The sequence below is a fragment of the Odocoileus virginianus genome, chromosome 27, assembly GCF_023699985.2.
Source record: "Odocoileus virginianus isolate 20LAN1187 ecotype Illinois chromosome 27, Ovbor_1.2, whole genome shotgun sequence".
NCBI classification, from domain to species: Eukaryota; Metazoa; Chordata; class Mammalia; order Artiodactyla; family Cervidae; genus Odocoileus; species Odocoileus virginianus.
This window is the reverse complement of record NC_069700.1, coordinates 17,444,357-17,464,684: the sequence shown is the minus strand read 5'-3', so window position 1 is coordinate 17,464,684 and position 20,328 is coordinate 17,444,357. Positions and strand designations below refer to the sequence as shown.

The window sequence follows — 20,328 nt, the reverse complement described above, 5'->3', positions numbered from 1 at the left end:
AAATGGATTCTTTGCCACTGAACCACCAGGGAAGCTTTTACTAAAGCAGAAACCAATACAGAAAAGTTAAATGACTTGGCCAAGGCCACAGAAAATACCAGGATGTGAAGAAGGGGTTAACCTCATCTCTCCAGTTCCAGGAGCCCTGCTCTTTCTTCCATGCCACGCTGCCTTCCTTTCAGGAAAAAAGGCTTGTTGACTTTGTCGGCTGTCTGAAGAGTTCAAAGCAGAAAAACATGGTGTCATCTTTTGAGATATTCATTTTATCAGTGAGAACTTGAAAATGAAGTTAAAAATTAAGCGGCAAAGCCAACCTCAGGCTCTCTGCTCTGAGAATGTAGGGCTAAACCTGATTCAGTCTGCCTGCCATGTGACACATTATTTATCCTTGTGAAATTGTGGAATTATCTGAAAAGGAAGAAGGGATGAAAATGTCTTCTTTCTTAAAGGTAGCCTTATAGTCTAGGGCTTACAACACTGGTTTAATGGTGAAGGTAAGTGAATTTCTTCTTTTTGTGTTGGAAGATAATTACTAATCAGAGATCTGTTAAAGGGAGGAAACAGTTTGAGGGGAAGTCAGAGGAAAAACATTGTCAGCAGCATAAGAATCTCCCTCTGGGAATGGTTCCTGGTTTCAAAGTGAAGAAGAGACTTTCTTTAAAAATGCAATTGATTCAATCAAGACCCTAGAGAGAGCAAGACTTGAGAGGCCACCAGTGCCAATGGACTCTGTGGACAATGGTCACTTCTCCAAGGATTCCGTGAGTATTTACTGCGACACGTTGATAAGTCTGACAGACTTTGGCTGCAGAATAAAATAGTGGATCAGAACTAACAAGGTTTGGGGTTGGGGACTGTGACTCATGGACAAGACAATGGCAACCCACTCCAGTACTCTTGCCTGGAAAATCCCATGGACGTAGGATCCTGGTAGGCTGCAGTCCATGGGGTCACTAGGAGTCGGAATGACTGAACAACTTCACTTTCAGTTTTCACTTTCATGCACTGGAGAAGGAAATGGCAACCCATTCCAGTATCCTTGCCTGGAGAATCCCAGGGACAGGGGAGCCTGGTGGGCTGCCATCTATGGGGTCATACAGAGTTGGACATGACTAAAGCGACTTAGCAGCAGCAGCAACTGTGACTCATTAGCCTTTTCAGATTTCTGTATATAGTTGAAATTGTCTCTCAGAAACAGGAGAATATGAACAAAGTCGTGAATAAGGTTGAGGCAAGAAAACTTGTATACTTGTGGAGATCACCTGGTTTGTGGCCCTCATTGTACAACTGAGGAAAGGTGTCCAGAGAGATTGTGGTTGGTAGCTCTCAGTGCTATGATGGGAAGCTGAGGACAAAGACCCACGGAAGGTGCCCTCTCCCCACCTGCCCAGGGAACATCTCAATTCCATAGCATAGATGGACTCATACAGGCTTGGAAGACATAGCCTGTGGTCATTGCTTGGAGGAAAGGTGCTCATGCACTCCTGTGTTATCTTTTACAAGTGGAGCTGAGTTCCCTGTGGACAGGGCCCCAGTTGCACCTTAATTTTGATATAACCCTGCCTTCTAAGATTACCCACTATTACTGCTTGGTACACTTTTTTTCTTCATGATTACATGCATATGAATTAACAGCATGATGTAAAGGATCTACTGAAATAGATAATTTTATTCCCAAACTGCCAATCTTTCAGAAAGGTAAACAAGTGATAAAAAGAGGTCTCAGTTTTACTAATATGGAAGAAATTGCTTCTTTGCATGTTCTCTGATGTTTGTAGCAAGGTACATCCCTTCCTCCTCCATCTTCTAGATTCTAGTCCAGAAGAACCCAGTTCTAAAAGGAAGCATTTAAAGCCAATTTAGCAATCAATCAAAAGCATTTTTATGGAAAGATATTTCATTTACTATAAACCTGTATTTATTAATCAGAGAGGGCACAAGTGCCAATTTTGTGACTGCTATTATTCCTGTTGTTAATATCAATAACATTTTGCAGTGCATAATATTTTACATTGAGAAGGCATGTCTCATTCTTTTGTTTTCATTCTCAACAGTTCAATGAAGTAACATTATCCCCATTTTTCCTATGAAACAGTGAAAGTTCTGGGATCTTGTAAAATCTGCTCTGGTTTACTCAAGACTGAATGACAAGAGAAAAACTTGGTCCTTGGATACCCTTTGAACTGCAGGTTCCTGCTCTTTCAACTACATATAACATTTACTCTGAGTAAACTAGGGGACTCAGCTAATAGAGATGATGCAAGACAGGCTCAATATTAAGGGGAATCTAACAGCAATAGAAACAAAATAGACACAAAATGATAATAAAATAGTTCTAGACTCCCAATAAGCGAAGAAAAAATCTTATCTTTTGCTGATGCCTAAATCATCTATATTATTAATTTTATACCAGATACAACTCTGTTTTGTGTTATGAAGTTATTTTTAAAGTATAGAATTTTCCTTTAACTTAATTTTAATCCAATTTTTCTATGTCTATTTGCAATTTTAACAGTAGGAGTCACTATTTCTTAGAAATGTCACTCGTAAGTAGGAAGACACTTGACAATGTTTATGATTAGGCTAAAAATCATTCCACTGTCTTTAAGTGATATCAGTTATGCTAATTCACAGATCCCATACTTTAATTTGCTTCTGTGATTATTTTAGAAAAATAGGTTCCATTACCATGTCACAGAAGGATCCTCATTTAGAATGGTTTGGGATGTCTGCCTGATTTCTGTATTTGTCTCTATACCAGGAAGCAGAGAAGTTAACAACAGAAGTTAACTGTTGAGGCAAAATTTAAAATAGCATTTGACACCATGAAAGCTAAGGTAGGGATGGCAGCAGATGGAAGGGAAGGACAACTAAAGTCATAGGTTTGTGTTATAATTTCACTAACCAAAAAAGCAAGAAAGAGGAGTCTTCTTTATTTCTTTAAATATTTGAAGCTCAACCTGAAAGTATTTCCATCAGCAAATTTCCTTCTGGAATAAATGATTAAAACTTAATTTAAAATCATAGACAAGCAAGAAGGATATACTGTAGAGCACAGGGAATTATAGCCATTATCTTGTAATAACCTAGAATGGAGGATAATCTGCAAAAGTACTGAATCCCTGTGCTATACACCTGAAACTATTATAATATTGTAAATCAACTATATTTCAATTTAAAAAACAACTTAAAATTATATAAATTTCTGCCTAGAATGCCTTACAATGAAACTACCCTATTGCATTTTAAACTTGTACTTAAAATGTGAACATAAAGAGGAAGTTGTACTAACAGGTAGAAAAAAGCACCAGTCTGGGCATCAGGAGACCTGGTACTGACTCAGTAAACTCTGTGACTTGAAGCAATGTTTCAAACTTTCTATACATCAGTCTTCTTATTAAAAATAAAACAAACATTTGGGTTAGAGACTCTGAATCTCTTTCAGCTCTAGAGTTCTATGTTTATAAGACTGGTTGGAGTGGTTGATGAGAAAACTTTGAGTATAAGTACTTGTAGTTGCACATACAGTTAAAAAGTTGCCTTCAGCCAAGTCTTGGACTCTTACATAACAAGATAGATCAAATAGAAAGTAGTCCAAACTCCAGGTCAATCAGGTGGCCACTCCAGTTTCTTCATCTGGGATCTGAGTGTTGAGTCCTGAACTGAATTCCTGATGTCATCCAGATGTTAGTAGAACTGGAAAGCCTTCCAAAACAGAGCAAAAGCCAACATATTTTCTGGTACTGATGTTCTCTTGTTAGCAACTGGCCATCTATTTTGTCTCTTATAATAGAAAAAGAAAATTTAAAACTTAAATGGAGTGATCTCGTTCTCAGAATTTTAGAGACATTTAGCAAGCAGAAAACTATCTTGACTATGCTGTATGAAGCCTCATCATTGTTCTTTCAAAGACACCTTAGCTTTTTCTGAGTGTAAAATAAGTAACTACTAATTGCTTATAATCAAATCCCTTATGATTATACAGTGGAAAAGACAGATAGATTCAAGGAATTAAATGTAATAGACAGAGTGCCTAAAAAACTATGGACAGAAGTTCGTGACATTGTACAGGAGGCAATGATCAAGACCATCTCCAAGAAAAAGAAATTCAAAAAGGCAAAATGGTTGTCTGAGGAGGCCTTACAAATAGTTGTGAAAAGGAGAGAAGTGAAAAGCAAAGGAGAAAGGGAAAGATATACCCATCTGAATGTAAAGTTCCAAAGAATAGCAAGGAGAGATAAGAAAACCTTCCTCATGATCAATTCAAAGAAATAGAGGAAAACAACTGAATGGAAAGTTTAGAGACTCTTCAAGAAAATTAGAGATACCAAGGGAACATTTCATGCAAAGATGGGCTCAATAAAGGACAGAAACAGTACAGGCCTAACAGAAGCAGAAGATATTAAGAAGAGGTGACAAGAATACACAGAAGAACTACACAAAAAAGATCTTCATGATCCAGATAATCATGATGGTGTGATCACTCACCTAGAGCCAGACATCCTGGACTGTGAAGTCAAGTGGGCCTTAGGAAGCATCACTATGAACAAAGCTAGTGGAGGTGATGGAATTCCAGTTGAGCTATTTCAAATCCTAAACGATGATGCTGTGAAAGTGCTGCACTCAACATGCCAGTACAGTTTGGAAAACTCCACAGTGGCCATAGGACTAGAAAAGGTCAGTTTTCATTCCAATCCCAAAGAAAGGTAATGCCAAAGATTCCTCAAACTACCGCACAATTGTACTTATCGCACATGTTAGTAAAGTAATGCTCAAAATTCTCCAAGCCAGGCTTAACAATACATGAACCGTGAACTTCCAGATGTTCAAGCTGGTTTTGGAAAAGGCAGAGGAACCAGAGATCAAATTGCCAACATCCATTGGATCACTGAAAAAGCAAGAGAGTTCCGTTAAAGTATCTACTTTTGCTTTATTGACTACGCTAAAGTCCTTGACTGTGTGGATCACAATAAACTGGAACATTCTTAAAGAGATGGGAATACCAGAACACCTTACTAGCCTCCTGAGAAATCTGTATGCAGGTAAAGAAGCAACAGTTAGAACTAGATATGGAGCAACGGACTGGTTCCAAATTGGGAAAGGAGTACGTCAAGGCTGTATATTGTCACCCTGTTTATTTAACTTATATGCAGAGTATATCGTGCAAAATGCTGGGCTGGGTGAAGAACAAGCTGGAATCAAGATTGCTACTGAGAAATATCAGTAGCCTCAGATATGCAGATGACACCACTCTTATGGCAGCAAACAAAGAGGAATTAAAGAGCCTCTTGATGAAAGAGGAGAGTGAAAAAGCTGGCTTTAAAGTCAACATTCAAAAAACTAAGATCATGGCATCCAGTCCCATCACTTCATGGCAAATAGATGGGGAAACAGTGGAAACAGTGACAGATTTTACTTTTGGGGGATTCAAAATCACTGCAGATGGTGACTGCAGCCATGAAATTAAAAGATGCTTGCTTCTTGGAAGAAAGGCTATGACAAACCTAGACAGCATATTAAAAAGCAGAGAGGTTACTTGGCCGACAAATGTCCGTCTAGTCAAAGCTATGGTTTTTCCAATAGTCACGTATGGATGTGAGAGTTGCACTATAAAGAAAGCTGAGTGCCAAAAATTGCTGCTTTTGAACTGTGATGTTGGAGAATACTCTTGAGAGCCCCTTGAACTGCAAGATCCAACCAATCCATTCTAAAGAAAATCAGTCCTGAATATTCATTGGAAGGACTGATGCTAAGGCTGAAACTCCAATACTTTGGGCACCTGATGCAAGGAACTGACTCATTGGAAAAGATCGTGATGCTGGGAGAGATTGAAGGCAGGAGGAGAAGGGGACAACAGAGGATGAGATGATTGGATGGTCTCACCAACTCAATGGACATGAGTTTGAGTAAGCTCCAGGAGGTGGTGATGGACAGGGAGGCCTGGCATGCTGCAATCCATGGGGTTGCAAAGACTCAGACACAACTGAACTGAACTGAATTGTTTGAAAAACCAGTTGGTAAATATGGAAAATCATAACGTGACCATGGTGTGTTCTGTAACCCTGAAAAGGCCATTGCTGTCATTTGTGTAAATCTGTTTCTCTCTTTTTGGGTGTGCATGTATCAACACAGGCATAATGCCTGCTTTGTACACTAGAGTAGAGGCATTTCCTTAATGTTATGCAATATGTTCGAAAACAAATAAGTCCAGTACAAGAATCTATTAAAGTTGATTCATAAACTCTTACGCTTAAGTTAATTTGTCTCCAACATTATGCTGTAATAATACTACAAATAATGTTTTTGGACAAAATTCTTCATCTGTCTCTTTTATTATCATTTTTCATCCTATGAGCATAGATAATATTCTTAAGGGTGGAGATAAGTCTTATTAAATTTATGTGCAGAAAGAATGTAAAGCTTTGAATGATGCAATGTAAGTATGATACATGTGTTTGTGAGGTCATGGATGCTTCAGTTTAGGAAAGGCTGCAAAACTGATAATGTTCTTAGAATAAGGATTGTATGGAAAAGAAATAAATGTATGAATCCCCTGAAGATCAGTGTATAAATATCAAATTTAATGTGTCCAATTTGAAGTCATGAATTCTCTTTGCCTGTTAAATAGCTGAATTTATTTGTAATTGTATTAGAAAGCCCTCATTCAATATGATTTTACAGGTGACTTGAAGAACTTTTCAGCCCAGCAAAGTGTCCCAACTATGTTAGCAAAGATAAGAATAAGCATTTTAAGGTGTTACATATTACAGTAATGTATATCTGTTACACAGTGTCATTGTTCATGTTCAAAGAAGACACCTTTGAGTGAATGTTGTTCTGTTTGTGCAGAAAGAACAGAAATGTGGTCAGCTGGAACTTTCCTCCTCCAGCTCTTGAGCTCAATTTAGCTTTCATGTCTTCTGACCTGCCTCAAGCCATCATACTGCTTACCTTTGCATGGTTCTCTGTGGTTTGCAATTTTCTCATTCAATTCTTGCAGCACCACTCAGAAATGAGACATTTTTATTGGACAGGAAACGGCTAATTAGAGAATTTAAATGACTAGCTCTAAATCATTTAGCCGGAACTCACAGTCAGATTTTCTTATAAAAATCAAGTCCTCTGTAAGCATGACAATAAGAAAGTGTACTGCAAAATGTAAATCATACAGCTGTGTTGGATCACAATTTTCACTGATGCTGGGAGAAGGCAGCATTAACATGAAAAAATTGTTTGTGTGTCTTGTTTTGCATTGTTGTTCTTCCCTATAGATAAAAGCCTGTCGTGGTAAAAGAGATTCAGGGCAGAGGAAATCTCCACCACAAAGTGTGGTACCATTTCCCAGAGGAGCCAAATGGATGAGAAGCCTTCCACCAGGAAAAGTAAAGCCACATCTCTTATTCTCAGCCTACTTATGGAACAGTAGAAGCTTATTTCCAGTGTTCTTCACTCAACTTTGCTCTCCTTTCTCCTCCTTTTTCCATCAAGCCTCCTTACTGTGAAGACTGTCTCAGTGTAATATGGGACCAGCTCCAGCCTCTCATCCTATTACCTACTGCTTTTTCCTTAGGGAGCATTGAATTATCTATGAGATATTAGGTCAAATGATCAATAAATCCTTGGACATAAGAAATGAAATGAGGCCTGAAAAGGTCATTTTAAACAAACCCCCTCACCCATGTATGAATTCCTGTTGTAACATCTTTGCCCAGGAGCTATTTCCTCTGAGTGTGGAAACCGCCATTAATAGGGAAATAATTCTTTTGCAGGCAACCCATTCTATCCCTGAGCCTATTTGGCCATTAAAAATGCTTTCTTCTAGAATATTGTATCTGTTTCTTCACAAGTTCTCTTTCTATTTCTCTTTAGTTCCAGTTTCCCAAGTATGCAGAGAAAAATTTTAATCTTTCATTCATGTGGAAATCCTTTCAATATTGGCCCATTGTTCTACTATGTGGAGACTTTAAAAATGTGTTGCTCTTATAATAGGACAACTTGTCCAGTACCATATCACCTACAAACAGTAAAAATGGTTCCCCATGTTAGCTTTTTTAAAGCTGAGTATATGTGAAGGCAGAGTTTAGTGACATACATCAAAAATATTTCCAAGTGAAAATTACACTGAGGAGTTAGTGGATGTGCTCATTTATGCACTATCTCTCAGGTATTTTAAAAGAGAACGCTTGGGTATATGATTTGTTTAATTCAAAGTAGCTCTCTATGTATAAACTTTCAAGCTTTATGGTAAACGAATATACAAAATGGATGAGATCCCAGACTTGAGGCTGGGAGACTCAAGTTCTGTGACTGACTCTTCCTTATCTTCCCCATTCACTTTATTTTGGAACACTGTGACATAAATACCTTCATTTAGTTTGTCCTGTATTTTCATGTGCTACCCACACCTCTGAAGAAGGCCTTACTTGATTGTAAGAATCCTCTGAAAAAGGATCTTACTTGATTGTAACATCTCTGATTTATTATCTTGAAATCAACTAAAGATTGTGTCAAAGGAGGGTTGTAGTCGTGGTTATTTGAGTAAGAAAAAATGGTGAGACTGCATAATATCATCTGTAGTTTTCTCAGATTTAGCAGTGGGAGAAGTGGAAAAAGGCACTCACTGCAGATATCTGTGTTATTCTCTAGGTCCTGAATTCTGTTCATTACGCTACGGACTGGCTCTCATCATGCATTTCTCAAACTTCACCATGATAACCCAGCGTGTGAGTCTGAGCATTGCAATCATTGCCATGGTGAATAGCACTCAGCAGCCTGGTTTATTCAATACCTCCACAGAAAGACCTCTTGCATTCACCTTCAACCACTCCAACAGATCCATCAAGGAATTTAATACAGCAGAAGTAAGTATAGTGGAGAACAAGGCTCTTTGTTGAGAGGGGAAAACCCAATTTGAAAAAAGGACTTGGATCTTGATTCTGTGGTGTATAGAACATGAATTATCAATAACAAACTAAAAATGTCTGGAATTATTGTTCTCTGAGATATTGCTTACCTCTGTGATTAGTCTTTCACTGAGATGATTATGATTACAAGGTTGTGGGTGTGACTGTTGGAAAAAGTTGTGGATGCTTCTAGAAAGGAACAGATTACTGGATATCTCCAATGAAAAACTAGGCACTGTCTCAATACACCTTTCTGCCTGATTCTAAGCAGTTTTCTGTACCTTTTATTATCTGTGAGCCATTTTACAACTCTAAGTTCTGTATATTAACAGTAATAAAATGATTCTTGCCCATAGCTCTGAAAATGAATTTTGTCTTGTGGAAAATCAATTGATACTCTCCTCCACATGCCCTTCAGTTGAATAAGTTAGTTTTGCCATATATTTAACATCTATTTCAGCATTACTTCCTGCTTATAAGTATGTGGTTCCTTGAATTCTCCTTTGGACCAGTTGTATCATCTTACCAGTTCGTTCATTAGCCAATGAGTTAAATAAAATATCACCTGTTCATCTTATATTTATATGAGATCAATCATTCAGTCAGTCAGTTCAGTTGCTCAGTCGTGTCCGACTCTTCACGACCCCATGAATCGCAGCACGCCAGGCCTCCCTGTCCATCACCAACTCCCGCAGTTTACCCAAACTCATGTCCATCAAGTCGGTGATGCCATCCAGCCATCTCATCCTCTGTCGTCCCCTTCTCCTCCTGCCCCCAATCCCTCCCAGCATCAGGGTCTTTTCCAGTGAGTCAACTCTTCGCATCAGGTGGCGAAAGTATTGGAGTTAGCTTCAGCATCAGTCCTTCCAACGAACACCCAGGACTGATCTCCTTTAGGATGGACTGGTTGGATCTCCTTGCAGTCCAAGGGACTCTCAAGAGTCTTCTCCAACACCACAGTTCAAAAGCATCAATTCTTCTGCTTTCAGCTTTCTTCACAGTCCAACTCTCACATCCATACATGACCACTGGAAAAACCATAGCCTTGACTAGATGGACTTTGTTGGCAAAGTAATGTCTCTGCTTTCTAATATGCTATCTAGGTTGGTCATAACTTTCCTTTCAAGGAGTAAGTATCTTTTAATTTCATGGTTGCAGTCACCATCTGCCGTGATTTTGGAGCCCAAAAAAATAAAGTCTGACACTGCTTCCACTGTTTGCCCATCTATTTCCCATGAAGTGATGGGACCAGATGCCATGATCTTAGTTTTCTGAATGTTGAGCTTTAAGCCGACTTTTTCACTCTCCTCTTTCATCAAGAGGCTTTTTAGTTCCTCTTCACTTCCTGCCATAAGGTGGTGTCATCTGCATATCTGAGGTTATTGATATTTCTCCCAGCAATCTTGATTCCAGCTTGTGCTTCTTCCAGCCCAGCATTTCTCATGATGTACTCTGCATATAAGTTAAATAAGCAGGGTGACAATATACAGCCTTGACATACTCCTTTTCCTATTTGGAACCAGTCTATTGGTATTATACCCCATTTAAATGTTTTCCTTTAAACTATCATTTACTGTACATTTCTAAATGTACAGTAAAATCATCCTCTAATTTTATGATTTTGTTACCTTGGAGCCAGCTTATTTATAATGACCTCTCTGCCTCAAATCTTTCTTCCATTATTCATTCTACACATTCACACTCCTGTGCGTAAGAATCCAGGATACCTTCAAGTTGCCAACTCCTCTCTTGAAATGCTACACTTCTCCAGAACCTGGCCCACTTCTCAGGACACTCATATCTGCTGTCAGTGGCTCAGGAACAGTCTTTGCTCTGAGCAAGTCAGAATCCTGGTTAGTTTCTAATCATTGCATATCATTCCAAATGCTACAAGTCCACTTTTGCTGTATTTCTTCAATGACAATGAGTTTTCCTATTTCTGTTTATACAAATCATAGTCATTCTACAAAGAATGATTCAAGTACTTCTTCCTTCCTGGGACCTTCCCAAATTGTTCTTCCCTCTTCTCAAAGTCCCTACTTTACTGCAGTTCATCCTCAAGCTTGAATTCAGACATGAATCATGTATCTTGCTTTATTTGTAGTTCTTTTATATTTTGTATTTTACATTTTGGAGCTCTTCAATGTATACCATGGTGCCATGTATCTAGTGGCTACAAAAAAATTATTCATTGGGTTGTATCAGAAGAGAAATGTGGTCTTATTAATGTGTAATATGTGTTTTAGGAAGTCAGTTCTGCTAGGATAGACCATGATTTTTAAATTTGATTTTAGGGACTGATTTTGATAAGCATTCAGTAAAGATGTGTTTTGAAATTTTTTGAAAGCGTGTCACCCGAATTACTTACTAGAACCAAAATAGTTCCAAAATAGAACCAAAGGAGATCTTTCACTGTATTTCATTTACATCTTCCTATCAACGACCTATATAATCATTTCTTTATCACTTTTCCTCTTCATTTACTCTATTTTGTCTCCATCTAAGATAATCAATTTAGGAATATAATGGGTTGTTTGGAAAAGTTGGATATTTAAGTTTAGTAAAAAATGGAGAAAAACCAAAATTAATATTATATAAGAGGGCCAGAATCCAGGTGGCACAGTGGTAAAGAATCTGTCTGCCATTGCAGAAGGCAAAAGAGACACAGATTTGATCCCTGGGTCAGGAAGATCCCCTGGAGTAGGAAATGGCAACTGCTCCAGTATTCTTGCCTGGGAAATCCCATGGAAAAAGGGGACTGGTATGCTACAGTCCATGGGGTCACAAAGAGTCGGACACAACTGAGCACAAGCAGCTCTGGCTATAAATTAGATTTTTTACAAAATAAATTCTTAGTAAAGAATTTTCCTTCCCCCCAACCCCCACCCCAGGTCTCTGTATATGAATGGAGTCCAGAAACTCAGGGTATCATCTTTAGCTCCATCAACTACGGGATAATACTAACTCTGATCCCAAGCGGCTATTTAGCAGGGATATTTGGAGCAAAACAGATGCTTGGTGCTGGTTTGCTGATCTCCTCCCTTCTCACCCTCTTTACACCATTGGCTGCTGACTTTGGAGTGATTCTGGTTATTGTGATTCGGACAGTCCAGGGCATGGCTCAGGTAACCAGTTACTTTCTCATTCTGTGTGGGATACAGGTTCCTGAATTCTACTGGAAATCAAGTCTTACTAATTGTCATTTCAGGGTATGGCATGGACAGGTCAGTTTACAATATGGGCAAAATGGGCTCCGCCACTTGAACGAAGCAAGCTCACCAGTATTGCGGGATCAGGTAAGAATGCTTGTATGGATCACAACTTTGTAATCTGCTTCACCCTATCACTTCTTTCCTTCTATGCCTGGCTGGTTTGGGGGACAGGGAGAAAAGTGCTTCAAAAAAAATTCAACAATGTAAGACAGTCACACAACAAATAAGATAAATATACCTGTCCTGTAAAGTCACTAAGACTTCAAACAGAAAAGACCATTGTGAGCATTGTGAGGTCAGTCAGAAAAGCGTTGTAAGGAAAAGTTTAGAACTTTAAGAGTTTGCATAAGTGGAAAAAATCAAGTAAACTGTATAAACACCATGTTAGTAAAGATATGCAAATGAGAATTAAGACTATCAGTGGTAAAGAGATAAATCAGGCTAGAAAGTAAAGTTTATAGAGTGCAGTTTTCTGAGCTCTTTACTTTTCTAAGCCAATAGTCACAACAACCCTTTGATGATTATTTTAAACTCTCATTTTACACAGGAGGGAATTAAAGTATGCAAAGATTAACTAAATTTCCCAGAGGCAAATAGCCAGCAGATGGTAAAATTGAGGTTTAAGCCCTGGCAGTTTGGTCCCAGAGTGCACACTCTGGATCACCATGCTACGCTGCCCTTCTGAGTGTATAATCATACTAAGGACTAACTTCTTCATTCCTCTTTGCTTTATACTTGAAAAATAGAACTGAGGGTCATAAAGCCTTTCACTCCTGGTCCCATGAGTGGCTGCAGATTTTTACTACAGAAACAACCCTCCTGCATTCTGGCTCCTTCCAGTGTAGTTATCATCTCTTCTAACTGTGAATATTCCTAGTTGGTCTTTCTCCTCTTTGTTTCCCTCAAACCTCCCTTTCCATCAAGCCAAGTTATCTCCTTAAAGCATAGATGGGGCATTTTTGCTAATTTGCCTGGGAATCTTCAATGTATTCCTCCATCTTACAGATAAAGATCTTATTACACGGATATAAAGTGCTGCGGTTCATGGGGTCGCAAAGAGTCAGATAAGACTGAGAGACTGAACTGACCTGAAAGATGCTTTACCATATGGTCTCCTCCTGCCTTCCCACTCAATGTTCCTCTGTAAGCAAGGCTCAGGTCACACTACATACTAAGTGCACTTAAAGTCTCTCTTTTTCTACAAAAATTCCATCCACCCTACTGCTTAGGATGTGTAAACAATTTTTTATTTTATCATCAATTTTAATTTTCTCCTCGTGTTTCTCCTCATACTTTCATAGAAAATTAGTTTTACTATCATATTTGTATTTCACATTTTTTCCCCAAAATTTCATATTGGGACCCATTGAAGGGGTCATAAAATCAATTTAGTAGGTCAAAAACCAGTGTTTTAAAATAAAAATGAATAGAATAAAGTAGAAAATTTTGGAGTGAATTATACATGGTAAGGCTAAGTATTGATTCATGAAACTTTTGTTTGACGTGTGTGTATTTGTATTTGTGTATATACTGTGTTGCCATGTAAAATACATTTCTTATTGTGAGTCTCTGAAAAATATGTTCAGACTCAAAGGTCTACAGTGTATTACACTTTAATAGTGAATTTTGTTCATGTTCACTGGGCTGAAATCTCCTTGAGGTCAAGGACTTTATCTTATTAGTTTTTGTAAGACTTTCCTTTTCTGTTGCCAATCTCATATTGCCCTCACCAAAATGTAACTCTAATTATAAAGAAATATTGTGGGCTTTGTTTACAGACAGTTTCTATGACAAATGGATTTGGGATTTGGTCACGTTTGTGTTAAAGGAGCCACTGAAGCATCAGGTGGCATCTCACTATGATTTATTAATTCTAATTATTTTCCATGACTTTACTGGTGGAGATCTGTGAACTGGAATAAAGTCTCTCATTACCCAGTAATCCTAAATCTGCCACCTCACTGTTGGAATAACACCTAGCGAAGTCATTCAACCATTGCTATTTTCCTCAGTTTTTTTTTTTTTTTTTTAAATCTCTTTTCTCTTCAGGGTCAGCGTTTGGGTCCTTCATCATTCTCTGTGTGGGGGGACTAATCTCCCAGGCCTTGGGCTGGCCTTTTATCTTCTACATTTTTGGTGAGTCACTTTCTCTTAAATCCTAACATCTCCACTTCCCAGGCATTTGTTTTCATGCTTACAGCACCCATGATCCATATTCTTCCCATTTGAGAGAAAATGCATCTTTATGGTGCTGACTTCTGAGAAGTCAAGAGTGCAACCTTACACACTCACCCCAGGCTTCTTAGAATCTCTGCCACCACATCTGAATTGCCATGTTTAATTGCCACATGTAGTTAAGATGTCAAAGCTGTTAAAGCACATTTTCAATTTGTCTTCATATTTTGCTATAATTATTATTTCTGCCAAGGTACCCTTAACCTATTCTCTACCGGGTGAATCTTGCAAAGTTCAAATTAAATGTCCCCTTCCATATGGGGATTTCCAAGTCTTATCCCATCAGATTAAGTCTTTCTGTCCTCTGTGATGGTTACTGATAATTTTTTTCTAGGCTGTGTTGACATGTCATTATTTATTTCCCCTTTTTCCTCTCCACTAGTCAGTGAGATGATTAAGGCAAGAAATCTATTCCATAATTTTTTCATCACTTTGGTACTATCACAGTGCCCAACCTATAGCTTTACAAATAAAAGAATGGATAAATCCAGTAATTAGAGGGAATTTAAAGAACATTAATCCACAGAGTCTTTAAAATAGAATCTTTTCAGATGACAAATCTCAGCAATGAGACAAGTTTCTATCTTTTTGTTTTAACTAATCGGTATCATTCAATATGGTTCTGGCTAGGATGGCTTTCTCATTAATGATGCTACTCCCAAGTAATTTTGGTCCACACATGTTAATCAGGTACTGTTAAGAAATATTTTTCTGGAAATCCATAATGGATATATCATTTGAATATGATAACACTATCTTTTGCAAATGTGTTGGAAATTTTTCCTTGCCACACCAATTTTATGCATCCACTAGAGTCTGAAGAGTAATTAATCAGCTATGCAAAGGTATGTCATGCTCCTGCTTCCTCCAGAGGGCTCTGACATTGTCAAATGGCATTCTACATTTAGTCAAAAGGAGATTTGTAGGTGGGTTGAAATGAAAAATGGTAAAATTTAGGTCCTTATGGTGAAATAACCATGAATTAACATGTGTGTTTTGGGGGGAGATATGCTACTTCAGAGGAAACTCCCTTCCCCCAGCTCACAAATCTACCTGAAAACTAACTGGGTCCCTGCTTCCCAGGTAGCATTGGCTGTGTCTGCTGTCTCCTGTGGTTCACAGTGATTTATGATGACCCCTTGCATCACCCATGCATAAGCATCAGAGAAAAGGAACACATCGTGTCTTCACTGACTCAACAGGTACTGTGCAACCCTTCTACTTGTGGACCATGCAGAGACCTCCAGGGTAGGGTGTGGGGCTCTCAGGAGAGGCACACTCTGACCTGTTCTGATACCCATATTGATTAGATGTTTCCTTTCAGTCCAGTTCTCCTAGACGATCTGTCCCCATAAAGTCTATGGTCAGATGCCTACCACTTTGGGCCATTTTCACGGGGTTTTTCAGCCATTTCTGGTTATGCACCATAATCATAACATACCTACCAACGTATATCAGTTCTGTGCTCCGTGTCAACATCAGAGACGTGAGTATGCTTCCTGTACTTTTATGAATATATTAATGGTAAAAGGAGAAACAGTTCTACTACACTTTGGCTTTGCATATAATCACTCTTTTAACCCTCACAATGATTGAGAAGTTTTGTAATGATTCCCATGCACAGGTGTATAAATAAGGGCACGTAGAGAGGGAAGACTTCCCTGGATTACACAATTATTCAGTGGTTGAGCTACTACAGTATCTGTGTTCTTAACCACTATGCAATGTTGCCATGCTAGCTGATGCTTCAATTTCCTTTAGAAATGAATTGTGCTCTTCTCTGGAGACCAGTATAATGCAAGTGCTGGCCGTCTTACCTGAGACAGTGTTCTTCTTATAGAAAATGATGCCAATTTCTTTAAAACAACTCAGAGTGTCAGGAGGGTGGGCTAATGGTTGGTCTGTGTCACTAATAAAATCTGGTGCCATATGTACCTCTGTAACTACTCACTCTATATATTTCCCTCCTTCAGAGTGGTGTTTTGTCCTCCCTGCCTTTTATTGCTGCTGCAAGTTGTACAATTCTTGGAGGTCAATTGGCAGATTTCCTCCTGTCCAGGAATCTTCTTAGATTAATCACTGTCCGAAAACTCTTTTCATCCTTGGGTAAGTCTAGGCAAAACGCAGTTAACAAATCCCTTTTCCACACATGGTCAGATGTTCTTGACAGTGTTTCCCCATTGCCCAGGGCTCCTCCTTCCATCACTATGTGCTGTGGCCCTCCCTTTTGTGGCTTCCAGTTATACAACAACCATTATTTTGCTGATACTTATTCCTGGGACCAGCAACCTGTGTGATTCTGGATTCATCATCAACACCTTAGATGTTGCCCCCCGGTAAGATCTTTACCTGTTTGTCCCCTTCCCCAGGCCTTTCTGGAGGTTTAGACTCGGTCTTTTTTTTTTAGTCTCGGTCTTTTTGTAACTCCTTCTTGTTGTTGACATGCAAAAATTGATGGCAGAGTACTAACAAATAGCGAGAAATGTCAGTATATGGCCATGACTTAAGGCATTTTTAGAACAATGGTGCCCAATCTTGGCTGATAACATTTAGGTGAAAAACTTCCCTAGCTTCCCCACTTGAGACTGGACTGTGTGTTCTAGGAAAAGACCCACACATATGTATTTTGGAAAAGCTTCCTTAGTGTTGATGATAGTAGCTATCATATATATATATATATATATATATATATATATGCTTGCCATGAGCCAACCCCTATTTAAAGGACTTCTCACACATCAACCCCTCTGATAGCTCAGTTGGTAAAGAATCTGCCTGCAATGCAGGAGACCCCTGTTCAATTCCTGGGTCAGGAAGATCCACTGGAGAAGGAATAGGCTACCCACTCCAGTATTCTTGGACTTCCCTTGTGGCTCAGCTGGTAAAGAATCCATCCACAATGTGGGAGACCTGTGTTCAATCCCTGGGTTGGGAAGATCCCCTGGAGAAGGGAAGGGCTACCCACTCCAGTATTTTGGCCTGGAGAATTCCATGGACTGTATAGTCCATGGGGTCACGAAGACTCTGACAAAACTGAGTGACTTTCACTTTCATATATCAACACATCTGATCTGCACAATGACATGCCTTATTGGTATCTTCACTTTATAAGAGAGATAGATGATAGAGGCACAAGAAAGTTAAGTGACATGCCTGAGGTTATGCAAAGGCAGAGTCAGGATTTGGACCCGAGCCATCTCTCCAGAGTCTGTTATCTCATCCACTGCTCTAACTGCCTGCCATACTAAGACACTGGGGTGGGAACCTGGGCTCCTGGGAGATAGAATCGTTTCCTAGTTGTAGAGTTGGTGTTGTGGCTTCCCAGGTGGTGCAGTGGTAAAGAATTTGCCTGCCAATGCAGGAAATGCAGGAGACTCGGGCTCGATCCCGGGCTTGGGAAGAACCCCTGGAGTAGGAAATGGCAACCCACTGTAGTATTCTTGCCTGGGAAATCCCATAGTAGAGGAGCCTGGCGGGCTATAGTCCATGGGGTCCTAAAGAGTTGGATGTTGAGTTGGTAGATAAGTGATTTCAGGATTTGCAAACTGATATTGCCTGAGCTGTGTTGAAGTGAACAAAAAAATCTGCAGTAGTCTAAAGGACTTTGCTATTAGAGCTGAACTGCATTAGTGTTGAGTTACTGAAAAGACATAGGCAGCTTTCTATATAAAATCATCTATAAAATCATCTCTCCACAGATATGCAAGTTTCCTCATGGGAATCTCAAGGGGATTTGGGCTCATTGCAGGAATCATCTCTTCCACTGCCACTGGATTCCTTATCAGTCAGGTTGGGCCAGTTTATTGAACATCTGCAGGTGGCAGGTATTGTTTTAGGCACTGGGGATTCACAGCTGGGCCCCTGTTCTCAAGGACTATGTGATCTGATGGGGAAAATCAACATGGATATCAACACAATTATTCTGTTTATAGGGGACTCTAAGTCAGACACTGGTAAGTCAGATTTCCCAGGGAAAGAGAAGTATAAGCTGAATTTCTAAAAAATGAATAGATGTTAGATTGATGAAAATGAGCAGTTCGGGCAGAGAAAATAGCACATGTGACTTCCTGGAGGAAAAAAAGAATGAAACAGCTCTTATGACTAGAGTGAATGATACATGTCAAGGATAAGAGATGAAGTCACAGGAGCGAAAGGGGAAAGTTATGAAGAGTCTGTTCATATTAATCCCAATTTCTAAAATAATTATTAAATGGAAACACAAAGGGTCCCAAGACCAGCTTAAAGAGAATTTAAATCATGGGTGAAACGAATGGCTGTGAGACAAAGCAGGGAGGATGGGCCATGAGGCTTGCTCAGTACCAAGTGTGGGTTGGTAGGGAAGATGGAAAGGCAGAACCAGGCTGGGATGGCAGGACAGTGATAAGTCAATTTATCAAAAACAAAAAAAATCATTTTAATACATCTCTAGGTGACCTATTTTCAGGTTAATTTTTGACCAAATTGCTAGGAATCCACTGTGACTATAATGCCAGAAATAAACTATGACTTATAAGGGTTTCAAGAGGAGACACACACAGTCAGACCAAATATGACTCACATCATATAGAGGTGTCCATTCAGGGGGTTATGGCGATTGATGTCAATAGCCAAAAACAGAAGAGTGATGATCTTCAAGCTGTTATTTTAGGCATAATTTAAATGAGTAATATAATATTTTCAAGACTCTAGATCCAAATTTCCATAAAAATATTAGTATAGATTGATTTAGGGGGGCTTATAGAAAAATGCATTCCAAGTCAGAACCCAATGTGCTTTTTAGCATCCTCTTTGAGAATTCAAGGTGTTAAGTGGTTATTGCATATCATTCCCTAGATTCTTATGATCAGTGTTGCAATATACAAAATGGAGTCTTTCTAGAACTGATGGAGAAGCAACTCTGAGATTGATAATTCTGATTTTTGGGTTTTGGTTGTTTTTTTTTTTTTTTTTTGCCTCCAGGATTCTGTGTCTGGTTGGAGGAATGTATTTTTCCTAGCTGCTGCTGTCAACATGTTTGGCCTGGTTTTTTACCTCACATTTGGACAAGCAGAAATCCAGCACTGGGCCAAAGAAAGGACTCTCACCCGTCTCTGAGGATATAATTACAAACTTCAATGTAGTACTTTGCATTAACTTTTCAACATTTTTTTACTTATTGTTATTCTTGGCCACAGACTTGGCAGTTCTCAATTTTGGTTGCATGTTCAATTTCCCTGGGAGTCTCTAAAACATCCAGGTGAATGGGATCTACTCCAGAGATTCTGAATGAATTGGTCTGGGGTAGAGCCCAGATATCACTAGTTTTTAGACACTCCCCAGTACTTGTGACACACACCCAGGGTTGACAACTGCTGGGAAAACCTGAAACATCAATCACGTTGCCTTTGAATTTTCCTTTTTGGAAAGAATTAAAAAAATAAAAATCTGTGAGAAAATAATCACTGATAAGTACCTTCATGGGGGTTATTATAGGTGCAGAAAATATCTACTATATCCATAGTTGTATGTTATATAGCTCAGCACAGAATATAATTTTAAGGCTGTAATCCATAGAATTAACATTTTTATTGTTTTTATACATTGAGAAATATGGATGTTTATTTATGTGGTTACATTCTATTAAAATTCACATTCTAAAATTAAATGGGTCATTTTAAAATTATTTACACTAGGATTATTTCCATCAGGCAAAATAGATATTTACTTATCCTAACTATTTCCAGGATATTAACAACCAGGAAATGACAAGGAGATTAAATTAGATTAGCTAAAGATCATAGGAGAGAGCACATAGAATTGGAAAACCTATAACGTAAAAAGAATGAATGTGAAGGGAGGCAATGTGGCAACTTTTAGAAGAGACAATAAGATAGTTTGGACCATAGATTGAAAATTGGAGGAAGGCAACAGAGACATTTTCAAATGAAATGAAAGTTTAAATGGAAGAGAAGAAACCTAACGACATAAGATGTAAGAAA

At 38.7% G+C, this 20,328-nt stretch overlaps 1 protein-coding gene across 4 annotated transcripts; it reads left to right on the top strand.

The window, feature by feature from the left end:
• The first annotated feature begins 324 nt into the window (after positions 1 to 324).
• On the top strand, positions 325 to 19,994 carry SLC17A2 (solute carrier family 17 member 2). 4 transcript variants are annotated; one of them, XM_020886610.2, is made up of 12 exons: positions 325 to 494; positions 7,272 to 7,382; positions 8,647 to 8,861; positions 11,795 to 12,028; positions 12,112 to 12,199; positions 14,165 to 14,251; positions 15,434 to 15,552; positions 15,675 to 15,836; positions 16,324 to 16,456; positions 16,539 to 16,686; positions 18,049 to 18,139; positions 19,310 to 19,994. In XM_020886610.2, exons 2-12 carry the CDS (start codon positions 7,355 to 7,357, stop codon positions 19,442 to 19,444), a joined length of 1,440 nt encoding a protein of 479 aa, XP_020742269.2. In that variant the 5' UTR covers positions 325 to 494; positions 7,272 to 7,354; the 3' UTR covers positions 19,445 to 19,994. The 4 variants fall into 4 exon arrangements, with proteins under 4 accessions (XP_020742269.2, XP_020742273.2, XP_070312361.1 ...); XM_020886614.2 differs by having other exon boundaries at positions 18,049 to 18,174; positions 19,310 to 19,380; XM_020886611.2 differs by lacking the exon at positions 325 to 494 and adding an exon at positions 501 to 761.
• The last annotated feature ends 334 nt before the right edge of the window (positions 19,995 to 20,328 follow it).